Genomic DNA, 13,596 nt, shown 5'->3' on the forward strand with positions numbered 1-13,596 from the left:
GGCCGTAGAGGGATTTTGGAAAAAAAAATTATGTGATAACTTTGTCTCTTGATTAAATAAATGTGGGGAAGGGGAAGTTGGATAATTGGTGTAAGCTACTGAGAAAGGGTGACGACAGCTGTTTAAAAATGTACTACGAGAAAATGTACAATTAAATGAAGTTGTAAATATAAAAAGTGAGAAGGATTAGAAAGAATGGTTAAATGTGCGGTTAAATGTTCGCATTGTCTTGCGCTTGATTTAATTAATTCTTAGTTACTTTAATGCAGGTGCTACTTGTGTGATAATTATGTTTATTATGAAGACAAAGATCAGTTAGGACAATTTGTAAAATCAGTCCAAAAAATGATTGCTGATAAATCGTCTAAAGAAGGTGAGTTATCCAGAAGTAGGTATGTTACAATACTTACCTTCAGCGGCGCTGCAATTCTGCCACTAGCCGTGTGCACGATTTTGGGGGGGGGTGCGAGGGGGGTTAAAATGCGGTTTTCTCTGACCTGGTCCTGGATTATATTTTGTTGGAGTTCAAGCGTTTGCTAAAGAATCGTTCCGACGGCCGTTCTGTGCGTTTAAAAATTTTTTTTAAACAATTAATCGTTGGAGTGATTTTAAAATCAGCTTCTGAAGCCGTCAATGCTGACAACGGGGACGGATTTTAAGTAGGGGACAGGTAAAAGAAAGTTTATTTATATGTATAAAAGTGTTTCTTAAGATGCATCTAATTCACATTTTAAGTTGCGAAACGGTGATTTTTTTCCCTTACGAACCAGCAGTGTTTTGCTGCAGATATGGGGGACTAAATCACCGCAACCGCAACGTTCCAAATGGTCGCATTCCAGAAAAACCCTGATTTAAATTGCCATTAATTTACAGGTACTAGACATTAAACTCCTTCCATTTGGCCTATAAACCCATGACAATGAGATTTAAAAATTATGTTATATTGTGAATTATTGTGTGAATGTTATTTGGACACTTAGGCAATTTAAAAATGTTAATCTATTCTTAAGAAATGGGTAGATGTTTAGATCTAGTAATTGAATTTTGTAATTAGCTACAATTAGGTAACTAACTAATTATATGCTTTAATTTCAAGTCATCTAAGTAAGATTGTTTCATATTTGTTTCAGAATGCTTCAATCTATAATAACTGAAATTTTTTTTCAGTTCTCTTAATTTTTAAGAAAGTTATGGGCTTTTGACTGTTCTTGATCACAGCTGTGTTAAGTCAATGAAAAAGCAATAGGGAACAAGATGCTAATTTCCGAGTATGAAAATGGCCATAACCTTTTTAATACTGAAGATATGAAAGTGAATTAGGTGTCAAATTAAACTTTTTTGTATGCTTTATCTGATGGGATAAATTACAGACTTGATTTTTTAAATCTCAAAATGTTGTAACATTGTTAATTGAAATACAGGTGCACAACCTTTTATCCGAAAGCCTTGGGACCAGACACCTTTCATAATTCAGAATTTGTCGGTCTTCAGAATGGAAATTTTTTTGCGTAGATTTTAATGGCTGGCTCAGTGGTAGAGTGCTCGGCTCATATCTGCAAGGTCGCGTGTTTGCGCCTTGATCCCGGCAGAAGAAGTTGGAGCGGGGCTGGGCTGCTGCTGGCTGTGGGTCTCTGGGATCTCTGTGCTTGCGGTGGGCCTGGTGGTCGACGTCCAATTGGTCCTGACGTCTCTGGTGACTGCACTGAACCTGCAGCCATCGCCGTTGTGAAGACAGTACAAAGCCCCCACGCCGGTGCAATGAGCGGGGAGCTGGAGAGGGGAGGGAAGGGGTCACACACATGGCCGGGAAGCAGAGGGGTGTAGGTGGGTGAAACTGAAGGGAGCGACAATCTGCTGCTGCCTGCACGCTGAGTTTAAAAGTTCCCACGCAAGACTCACGATACACTGTGTATCGTGTCTACCGTGGGAACTTTTTAACTCAGCGGGCAGGTAGCAGCAGATTGTCAATTATTAACCCCCCGCGCAATATACTCTCACCTTCTCTTTTATGAATGGGGATTTAGTTCCCCTTTCTTCGAGGACCGACCCGAGGTTCCGCTGTCACCTCTGCGGGCCGCCCTCGGTGAACGTCCTGTCTCCCTGTCCCTGGGATAGTAGGGGGCGATCAAACAGCACAATACCCTCCTCCCCCTCCAACTCCAGAGGAATCCGCTCCCCGATGGGCCGCTACGGCGACAAGTGGCAGTTCGCCCACAGCCCGAGCTGCGCGACCCCAAGAACAAGAAGTACCTTCCACACTATCAGCTTCTGCCCATACACTGCGTGTTCCTCTGAAGTTGGAACGGGGCTGGGCTGGAGTTGCTGATCTGGGATCTCCGTGCTTGCAGTGGGCCTGGGGGTCGGTGTCCCGATGAGAGGGCGCAGCTCGGGCTGTGGGCGAACTGCCACTTGTCGCCGTAGCGGCCCATCGGGGAGCGGCTTCTGGTGGTCCTGACGTCTCCGGCCAGTTTGCAGTTTTCCTCTGGAGTTGGAACGGGGCTGGGCTGCTGCTGGCTGTGGGTCTCTGGGATCTCCATGCTTGCGGTGGGCCTGGGGGTCGGTGTCCCGTTGGTCCTGACGTCTCCGGTGACTGCACTGCGCTGCTAGAATCGCCGACGTGAAGACAGTGCAAAGCCCCCGCGCCGGTGCAATGAGCGGGGAGCTGGAGAGGGGAGGGAAGGGGTCACACACATGGCCGGGAAGCAGAGGGGTGTAGGTGGGGTGAAACTGAAGGGAGCGACAATCTGCTGTTGCCTGCACGCTGAGTTAAAAAGTTCCCACGCAAGACTCACGATACACTGTGTATCGTGTCTACCGTGGGAACTTTTTAACTCAGCGGGCAGGTAGCAGCATATTGTTAATTATTAACCCTCCCGCGCAATATACCCTCACCTCTTTTATGAATGGGGATTTAGTTCCCCTTTCTTCGAGGACCGACCGGAGGTTCCGCTGTCACCTCTGCGGGCCGCCCTCGGTGAACGTTTTCAAGGACCTTTCTTCAAGGACCGAAAAAATGTCGCTATTCGGAGGTTTTCGTTATTTGGATCGTCGGATAAAAGGTTGTGCACCTGTACATCATTATTTCATAAATATGCAATTAGTAATGCTATACCCGATGTAACACGCTGTATTTTGGGCAAGCTGAAAGTTGCACTCTCCAGGATTAAAACCTGATTTCGAGAATCTTCCCACTGAATTAAGGACTGCAAGAAGGCAATTGATTACTTATCTGGGAAAGCAATTAAATGCATGTGTTGCCTCAGTCTGTGTTGGTGCAATGTTGCTGAATTGAGTTTTGTCATTGGATTGAGAGAAGTTGTTGATGAGAAAGGTTAATGTGATTAGCACAAATATATTGAGTTTAAATTGCTCCATATTTCTAGTTACAGCTGTACTTCCACCATCACATGAAAAAGATCAGGATAAGGGAAAGGAAGACAATGCAACAGCAATTGAGATAGAGAAGACTTCTCGACAGAGCAACCAACAACCGTCAGTAAAAGGACTCAGCAATCTTGGGAATACATGTTTTTTCAATGCAGTTCTACAGGTGATTAACATGAAATACTGACCATGGTTTCTGTTGGTTACCTAGTCCATATTTTGTTGGTTGGGAAAACTCAGAAGCTAACTAACTCAATGAATGAAGCAGCTCATACCTGAATGCAGTAAGATTTGGATAACATTTGGACATGGGTTAATAAGTGGCAAGTAAGAAACAATCACTCCACAAAAGTGCCATCTATCTTTGATATTCGATGGCATTGTCATTGGTGACTCTCCAACCATCAATATACTGGATTGGCCACATATGACTGCAGAAGCAGATCAGAAGACACAAATGACTCGTTGCCTGGCATTCGTATGCCTTTTCACCATCGACAAGGCACAAATCCGGAACGTAGTGCCATGCTCTCCACTTGCTTGGGCGTGCAGAGTCGCAGCTTGATGCCATCCATGAGAAGGCAAACTACTTAATTTGCACTCACTCCACCAGCTTAAAATGTGCATTCCTTTCCTCACTGGTACACTGGCTGCAGTGTATAGCATCCACAACATGTATTGTGCTTGCATGGCTTACTCAGTTCCCAAACACTTGACCTTTATAACCAAGAAGGACAAGGTAGCATGCAGATGGGACACATTCCTCCAAATTTTCATTAATTAGGAAATAGATTGCAGCTAAATCCTGGAACTCCATGTCGAACAGCAGTGGTAGTACCTTCACCAGAACAGGCTAATTGGCACTTTCTCGGGGGCAATTCAGAATGGGCTTGCTGGTGATTCCCAGATCCCAAAATAAATGAAACATTGTAACTAGCTAAATCATTAAACAGGATATAATTACCACTAGAATCTCTAGCAACTCGTTTAACCTGATTTAATAAAGTGATAGGAAGACTTGACACTGTTCTCAAGCCTTTATGACATTTACTCGAAAACCAGAGTATATTTTAATTTTCCTTTTTGCTGCAGCTTGTACTTTAATAATGCTGTCGCATTGTTTGTAAGGAATACTTTGTAGTAACTTTTAACGTTGAAACTGACAAACTTGTTTTTCTTTAAAAATCCTAGATCTTGTCACAGACATATGTGCTAAAAGAGACGATTCAGGGAATAAAAACGAATGGAAATACTGTGACAATTATAACTCCTGATTCTTCAAACTTGGTGGGTATTGCTTGGAATGCTTCCATTAATTTGCAAATATCCCATTATAGATATGCCATTTGTTTTAAACAAAATAGAGATTGTCTATCTTTGGATTTTACTTGAATATTCCCAGTCCTAATTTTTGTGAATCTTTGACGAGTCAAGTGTTGAATTTGTCATACGAAACAGATCAATGAGCTTATTACTCACCTGCAGTTTTGCAGGCTTATTAGAGCAACAACGACAATGAATATACAATAAATTGTAAATGATTCAAAAGTAAACTAGGCCATAACAGCACAGAACAGCCATAGTAGTGAAGCCTATAGTGGTTTGGTGCTGAGGTAGTGGTTCAAGAACCTGGTTGAAGGGTCAGGTTCCTATGAAATCTTTCCCCCCGCACTTTAAACCCCTGGTTCTCGATTTCCCCTACTCTGGACAAGAGACTCTGTGTTTACCCAATTTATTCCTCTCCTGATTTTGTGCACCTTTATAAGATCACCCCTCATCTTCCTGCGCTCCAAGGAATAGCGTCCTAGCCTACTCAACTCACCCTATAGCTCAATCCCTTGAGTCCTGGCAACATCTTCGTAAATTATTGAGGATGTAATTTTAGCTTTGTTTTTAAAAGTGTGTGTTTTGATTTTAAATTATCAGGGACATCTCGAAATTCATACTGATCAACTAGGCCCACTCTCGTCAGCAATGCATCAATTTCTTCTTGAAATTCAAGATACCAAAAAGAGTGTTGTCACTCCAAAAGATCTCTTCACTCAAGTCTGTAAAAAGTAAGTATTTGCTATTGTTACTATAGGGAGGTTTCACGGCAGTCGGGTCACGACCCATGACCCGTACTGTTGCTACGCTACTCCAAATGGAGTACACGCGATGAACTGCAGGTAGGCACTTACCATTGTTTCCAGTGTAGCGGGCCCGTTAAAACCCGCTGAAATTGTCAATTTTTGCGCTGTAAATAATTATGGAAATCGGGATAAGCGTGTGAGACATTTAGCCTACTTCAGAATTCCAAAAATGATGAGAAATTACGGTAGATAGAAGCGAGAGCTGAAGGGACAACAACAGCCCGAGTGCTTAGCGAACATTGGCCGTTTGCTCACTGCATTTAATCAACTAAGGCATTATTTGTGTTTTTTCTTGATTCCTTTGGCATCTAAAGAGTTTCAGAAGTGATAAATCTGGCTAAATTTTTTTAATTGCCCATGGTTCTCAAGTGGGTTTTTACATACAAAATGAAAACGCATCTGAAGAAAAATTTACAGCCAGATTTATCACTTCTGAGACTTTTTAGATACCAAAGGAATCAAGAAAAAACACAAATAATGTCCTACTGTTGATGAAATGCAGTGAGCAAATGCGATAATTCCCAATATTTTCAATTCCGATATGTTCGCCAAGCACTTTAGCTGCAGTTCTTCCTTCAGCTCTCGCTTATCTTTACCTTCATTTCGCTTCACTTTTGGAATTCTAAAGTTGGGTACATGTCTCTCACACTTACCCCAACTTCCACAATTTTTTTCAGCGCAGAAATTCAACATTTTGGCGGTTTTTAACAGGTAGGAAAGTACGCGTTTCTTGCATTAATAACATACACCGGAAGTTACGGATGTCCTCCAGATGGATTGAACGGCTCCGTGCGTCAAGCCCTTTGACCCAGTGACCTTACGTGCAACCCCCCTATTTTGAAGGGTTGAAGCCTGTTTGTTGTAAATCATTCTGTTGTATATGAGCTCTCAAAACATAATTATGAATAATAGTTTTAGTAATATTTAAATTAATTCATCGATCTTCATTGATTTAAAAGGGCATCAAAACTTGCAATAAATTTTGTTGATTCACAGGTGAACAAAATTGCTTAGATTGCCCATGAAGGTTACAATTCCTCACAATCATAGTGTTCAATTAATATTTTGTCTATCACTTTTATAACAAAATGATACAAATGAGAACAGTAAACCCTCACTTAATCGAAACTTTGGGGTGCAATAACTATGGAATTGTGATCCTATAAACATCAATGAAATGTGAAGAGATAAAGAACTGCAATGCTGCTTTACAAAAAAAGACTCAAGTTACTCAGCGAGTCAGGCAGCATCTCTGGAGAACATGGATAGTTGAATGTTGCTGGAAAAACTGCAGAACAACCTGAAATGGGAGAGTGGGAAAAACAGAAATTGTTGGCTGTATTGTTACCAATAACATGAAAGCAGTACCTTAAAGGAAAAAGTAATCTCTGAATTAATCTCATGCCATTTGTCAACATACAGAAATAGGAGAATAGAACAAATGAATGTCCTTAATTAGTCACGGGATGGCACGGTGGCGCAGTGGTAGAGTTGCCGGAGTTGTCAGTGCCGGAGACCCGGGTTCGATCCTGACTACTGGTGCTGTCTATACAGAGTTTGTACGTTCTCCCCATGACCTGCGTGGGTTTTCTCAGATCTTCGGTTTCCTCCCACACTCCAAAGACGTACAGGTTTATTGGTCAATTGGCTTGGTATAAATGTAAAAGATTGTCTCAGCGTGTGATTCAAGATTCAAGAGAGTTTATTGTATAGTAATAATGTGCAGGGATCGCTGGTCAGCGCGAAGGGCCTGTTTCGATGCTGTATGATTCTATGAATGTATGAGTGGAGAGGTTATACAGCAGTGAGGGATTTGGATTTCTGGGACTTTAGGGTCATTTCTGGGTGAGACCTGCGTCAGTCAAATTGACCAATAACCTCAGAAGTTTGCTAGTGCTCTTGGAGAAACTTTTAATTCGCTTGGTAGGATGATGGATCACCAAGAAGAGAGTTTGGGGTGGTGGGGGGGAGAATAAAGCTAAAAATGCTAGTTTGCAATGAAGTAAGCAAACTAAATATATAGTGCAAACAAGGAAATGAGCAAATAGCAACAAAATATAGAAAATTATTAAAAGGCCAAATTTAAAAGCACTATCTAAATGTAGACTGTATCTGCAACAAGGTTTATAAACTAACAGCATATATTCATAAATGGTCACAGAAACTTACCTTGCAGAAACATAGCTGGGGTGCCAAAGCTAGGGTGTAAATGTTGCAGGTTGTTTGTAAAATGGGAAGGTCAGGCAAATAGTGGAAGAATGTGAGGTGGTGCTGTTTACAAGGTATGACATCTGTTCTGCAGTTAGACAGGATCTTGGCTTGGAAGATGGGATATAGAATGGGAGTTGAGTAAACACAAAGTACTGGAGTAACTCAGCAGGTCAGGCAGGATGTGTGGGGGGGGGGGATGGACAGACAATGCTTCGAGTTGGGACCCTTCTTCAGATTGATTGAGGTAGTAGGTGAGAACGCTAGAAAAGAGGCTGTGGTGGGTTAAAGCCAGGTAAGTGATTGGTTGATACAGCTGGGGTGGGGGGGTGGAAGAGGGGGGCGAGTGGCAGATTTGTGAACTAAGGCTAGAGATGCAAAGGAGACAAAAGGGTGTCAGATATGGAGATATTTTTCACTCTGAAGGATTCCAACCCGAAACATTGCCTATCCATGCCCTCCAGAGATGCTGCCTGACCCACTAAGTTATTCCAGCACCGTTTTTTAAGCCAATAGAAAATAATAATACATCAGCAGGTTCTTCCTGGGTTGTTAAGGTGTCACCACTTAGGGGTACTGCAAGATTTTGTGTTTGAGCCCCAACTATTCACTAGGTCTATCAACAATTTAGCTAGGGAGACCGTTTCTCAGATTCAGATTCAGATCAGATTCAATTTTAATTGTCATTGTCAGTGTACAGTACAGAGACAACGAAATGCATTTAGCATCTCCCTTGAAGAGCGACATAGCAAACGATTTGAATAAAAATAAAAATAGGGGGGTGATTGGCAGTCACCGAGGTACGTTGTTTAGTAGAGTGACAGCCGCCGGAAAGAAGCTGTTCCTCGACCTGCTGGTTCGGCAACGGAGAGACCTGTAGCGCCTCCCGGATGGTAGGAGGGTAAACAGTCCATGGTTGGGGTGAGAGCAGTCCTTGGCGATGCTGAGCGCCCTCCGCAGACAGCGCTTGCTTTGGACAGACTCAATGGAGGGGAGCGTGGAACCGGTGATGCGTTGGGCAATTTTCACCACCCTCTGCAGTGCCTTCCGGTCGGAGACAGAGCAGTTGCCATACCATACTGTGATGCAGTTGGTAAGGATGCTCTCGATGGTGCAGCGGTAGAAGTTCACCAGGATCTGAGGAGACAGATGGACCTTCTTCAGTCTCCTCAGGAAGAAGAGACGCTGATGAGCCTTCTTGATCAGAGTAGAGGTATTGTGGGTCCTAAGTTTACTGATAACACTAAATGCGAATGTGAGTGGTGATGAGGATGCAAAGAAGCTCCAAAGGAATATAAACAAGCAAACTGAGTAGGTGCAAACAGGGCAGAAGGAAAACTATGTAGAAAAGCAGTGAAATTATTACTTCAGTGGAAAAATCAAAAATGCCCTTTTAAATGGTGACAGGTTGGGAAACGCTAATATTCAAACAGATATGGTTCCCCTTTTACACAGGTCGCCAAGAGCTAACATGCAGGTGCAGAAGCTAATCATTATAACACAGTTTAATTACTTGTGGAAGGATGCCTTTCTAAAGGTGTATATGTTCTTCCTGTTTAGTTTATTGTCACGTATACCGAGGTACAGTGAAAAGCTTTTGTAGCGTGCTAGCCAGTCAGCAAAAAGACAATACATGATTACAACCAAGCCATTTACAGTATGTAAATACATGATAAGGGAATAACGTTTAGTGATAAGGGAATTGAGACCCTTGGAATAGCGTGCAAAAAATCGCTCCACTTTCTTGAGGAACTATCTACTCTGTGCAGAGTGAGCATAGTAAAGATTTGCTAGATGGATACCTGCGATGGATATGAGGGAATTGCTTTTTTAGAGTTTAGAAGAATGAGAAGTGATCACATTGGAAATATACAAAATCTTAAAACTACAGTCATCTAGAACAAAGGAGGATGGTTTCATGGAAGCTCAGTCATTGATTGTGTTCAAAATCAACAATAGATTTCTGGTTAGTAAAGGAATCAATAAAGACAATAATAAGGCACAAAAATGGCATTGAGGTTGAAATCAGCCTTTTTTTTTGAATGACTACATGCTTGAGGAACCAAATGGCTTACTTTTCCTTTTGTTCTATCAAGCAACGGATTCCTTTGATATTTCAAAGTGCAGTGGGGTCTTCTATGGTGACAGCACCTCATATTTTGCTTGGGTAGCATACAACATAACACTATGAACATTGAATTTGGCAATTTTAGGTGCTACAAACCCCGTCACCTCATTTTTTTCTCCCGTCCCCCCCCCAACCCCCCACCTTCTCCACCGTGCTCCACCTGGACACACTTATTTGTCCGCTTCCCCTCCCCTTCTATCCACCATACTCCTTCCTCAGCATCTGTGGTTCCTTGTTATTACAGAAATCTATATCGGCTAAACAATTGCTGTATTGCAGATTTGTGTCTTTCAATGTTCCGCTTCAAATATTGTTTGTTTTCCTCAGGGCTATGCGATTTAGAGGGTACCAACAGCAGGATAGCCAGGAGTTGCTTCATTATTTATTGGATGGAATGCGAACCGAGGAGATCAAAGTAAGTAGGCTCATGTGGTTGTGGGTGAATGTTTTTTAATCTTAGTTTGGAGATAGTGTGGAAGCAGGCCCTTCGGTCCACCAAGTCCATGCTGACCAACGGTCACCCATACAATAATTCTTTCCTACACACTAGGGACAATTTACAGAAGCCAATTAACCTACAAACCTGCACGTTTGTGGAATGTGGAAGGAAACCGGAGCACCCAGTGAAAAATCAAGCGGTCACTAGGAGAACGTACTTGGGGCCTTAAGTGTTGCGCAGTTTCCAAGTCCTATCAATCTGACCCTTGTCCACTCGACCACAGGGAGAAAGTACAAAGTTCGTACAGACAGCACCCATAGTCAGGAGTGAATCCAGATCTCTGGCACTGTAAGGCAGGGATCTATTGCTGCATCACTGTGCCACCCCTATATGAACATTAACATACAATATGTTCTATGAACTACATAGTTCTATAGCTCATAGAACAGTACAGCACTGGAACAGCACCTTCAGCCCATAATGTCGTGCTGAGCATGATATCCTCTGCCTGCACATAATCCATATCCCTCCCATTCCCAGCACATTCATGTGCCTATCTGTCAGCATCTTAAATATCACTGTCCTATATGCCTCCACTACCTCAAGAAAGCAAAATCTGCAGTAAGGCTAAATAAAGACTGATGTGTGGCTGTCATATTTTCAATAGAACTTGTAATAATGTGCATATTGTCTAGAAATAAATGCATAGATTCAAATGATGAGATGGTTCAGAAATGTATCCATCATTGATTTCACTAGTCTGGTAATGGATGGAAATTAGCTTGTAGGCCAGACCCGGAATGTTGACAAAAAAAAAAGCTTTTTGTACATGAATGAATAATTTTATCATGTTTGTTTTATTTCTGAGCTGAATACATATATAGGCATTTAAAGAGGGTCTGATATGTCGCTAAGCCAAATAATATTGAGCCGTGGAATAGACATGTCATTAAAGACATTTAGAGCAGTACAATAGATGATTTTATTCACAATGCAGATAAGTAAATATTTTGTCAAAAGCAAATATTTCTAAACAATATGCACATTATTAAAATTTCTATTGAAAATATGGCGGCCAGTCATTAAAAAGGGAGTGGGGGGGGGAGGGGATATGTGTTCCAGGCTCCGACAGCTCTCTCTGTTTTAAAAAATAAAATGCCCTCACATCTCTTAAACTCTTCCCCGTCTCACCTGATAACTATGCCCTCTAGTATTGGACATTTCCACCCTTGGGGGAAAAAGGTTATGAATATATACTCTATTTATACCGCTCATAATTTATTATACTCTGGTGTTCCAGAAAAAACAATCCAAGTTTATCCAACCGCTCCTTGTCCTGAAACCCTCGAATCAAAGGCAGCATTCTGGTAAACCACCCCTCACCCTCTCCAAAGCCTCCATACCCTTCCTGTAATGGGGTGACCAGCACTGTGTCCAATAATCAAATTAAGTATTTAGGTTGTTACATGAGTTTTGTTGGCTTCCTGCAGGGCTGAAAAATTATAATTGCATTTTTAGACGTCTCGGTCTTTGACATTTTTGTTACCACATGGAAATTAGTAATTATTGTTCATTCTTAGGAGTTCATTGCCTTCGATTTCATTTATAGAATGTAACTAATCAGTAAGAGCAAAGGTGATCTTATAGCTCCCTGTTTTGCAATATATAATCCTTGATTTTTATGTCTGTTTTGGGTTACATGGTTGCAAGACAGGAGATTGGGGCATTGGATGCAATTGCTTGCCTTTCACTCTAGCTTATTAAATGAAAACGACCACATTTATATTGTTTATGGAGACATAATTTGTGAAACTATCTTTATCTCAATCTCAGCGAATAGGTGCTGGCATTGTAAAAGCCTTAAATTATTCTTCAGAGAAGGGGGAAGATGAAGAACGTGAGAGAATCATGAAAGGTAATGTAATTTGTAGCTTGCGTATGTGAACTTTCCCAGTGGCTCATTGTGTGTACGTGTTGTCTGGTGGAGTATTGAATTATATAGATCAAAGGAATTCCCGACGTATTCCGACGTAACGGTGGTTGTTCATGTTGCAAACCACCCCTCACCCTCTCCAAGCCCTCCATACCCTTCCTGTAATGGGGGAGACCAGAACTGTGTCCAATAATCAAATTAGATTTAGGGCTCAGCTAGTAGTTTTGTTGGCTCACAACATCAGGGCTGAACAATTATAAACCTTTTTTAGACTGGGCTCGGTCTTTGACATTTCCCTGTTACCCATGGGAAATTAGTAATTATTGTTCCCCCCCCCCCCCCTCATTCCCTTCCGATTTCCTCCCAATGTTGTTTCTTCAGTAATCCCAAAGATGATGGGTTAGCTCCCAATTTTGCAAATATATGTCTTGATTTTTCTGTCTGTTTTGGGTAGGTGGTTGATAGACAGGAATAGTGTTGGCATTAAAGTGGGAAAAATATGAGTTTAACGATCTAGATTATTAAATGAAAACGACCGTCATTTATATTGTATATGGAGACATAATTTGTGAAACTATCTTTATCTCAATCTCAGCGAATAGGTGCTGGCATTGTAAAAGCCTTAAATTATTCTTCAGAGAAGGGGGAAGATGAAGAACGTGAGAGAATCATGAAAGGTAATGTAATTTGTAGCTTGCATATGTGAACTTTCCCAGTGGCTCAGTGTGTGTTCGTGTTGGTTGGTGGAGTATTGAATTATGTAGATCAAAGGAATTCCCGACGTATTCCCGTTGGTGGTTGTCATGTTGCAGCTCCACTCATCAATGCCCTGAGTTTGGAAGTGGAGGAGCCAGAGTTTTAGTTGTGACCAGATTAGTGGCTCAGCTAGTAGAGTTGCTGCCTCACAACATCAGTGGTCCGGGTTCAATCCCAACCTTGGATGCTCTCTGGGCTGTTCCAACATTCTCCCTGTTACCCTTTGGGATCTCCTTTCTTTCCCCCCCTCCCCCATCCCCTCACTCCCTCAGACCTTCATTATTATAAGAAACCTGACATTTTTGTTTTGGAACATGAGGTAAGAATGAAACTCAGTCTAGTAATATTAAAGTTCTGATAATAATTTTGTGCTTGTTCATATAAACTTATGAAATTGGCTTTCTTTTTCCATCTTACACAAGTTTACGAAAAGGAAGCGTCAGAGTTCAATTTTGTTGACCAGGTCTTTGGTGGCATATTGACGAATACAATCATGTGCGAGCAGTGTAAAATGGTAAGGGTAAAACGTTACAGAATAGATTAGATAACCTTTACTTGTATTGTGCAAACTTGTTTGAATGTAAACATCATTTCATTTTGTGTGCAATAGTACACT

At 41.7% G+C, this 13,596-nt stretch overlaps 1 protein-coding gene across 1 annotated transcript in view; it reads left to right on the plus strand.

Annotated features, from left to right (window-relative positions):
* The window catches only part of LOC129702634 (ubiquitin carboxyl-terminal hydrolase 16-like), a 45,405-nt gene that overhangs the window by 21,215 nt on the left and 10,594 nt on the right, over positions 1-13,596 (plus strand). Inside the window, 7 exon segments of the mRNA XM_055644481.1 lie at positions 270-373; positions 3,384-3,550; positions 4,576-4,671; positions 5,311-5,441; positions 10,180-10,267; positions 12,125-12,206; positions 13,403-13,494. Of these exon segments, the coding sequence (XP_055500456.1) occupies positions 270-373; positions 3,384-3,550; positions 4,576-4,671; positions 5,311-5,441; positions 10,180-10,267; positions 12,125-12,206; positions 13,403-13,494 (760 nt within the window).

Source organism: Leucoraja erinacea, chromosome 13, assembly GCF_028641065.1.
Source record: "Leucoraja erinacea ecotype New England chromosome 13, Leri_hhj_1, whole genome shotgun sequence".
Classification (NCBI taxonomy): Eukaryota; Metazoa; Chordata; class Chondrichthyes; order Rajiformes; family Rajidae; genus Leucoraja; species Leucoraja erinaceus.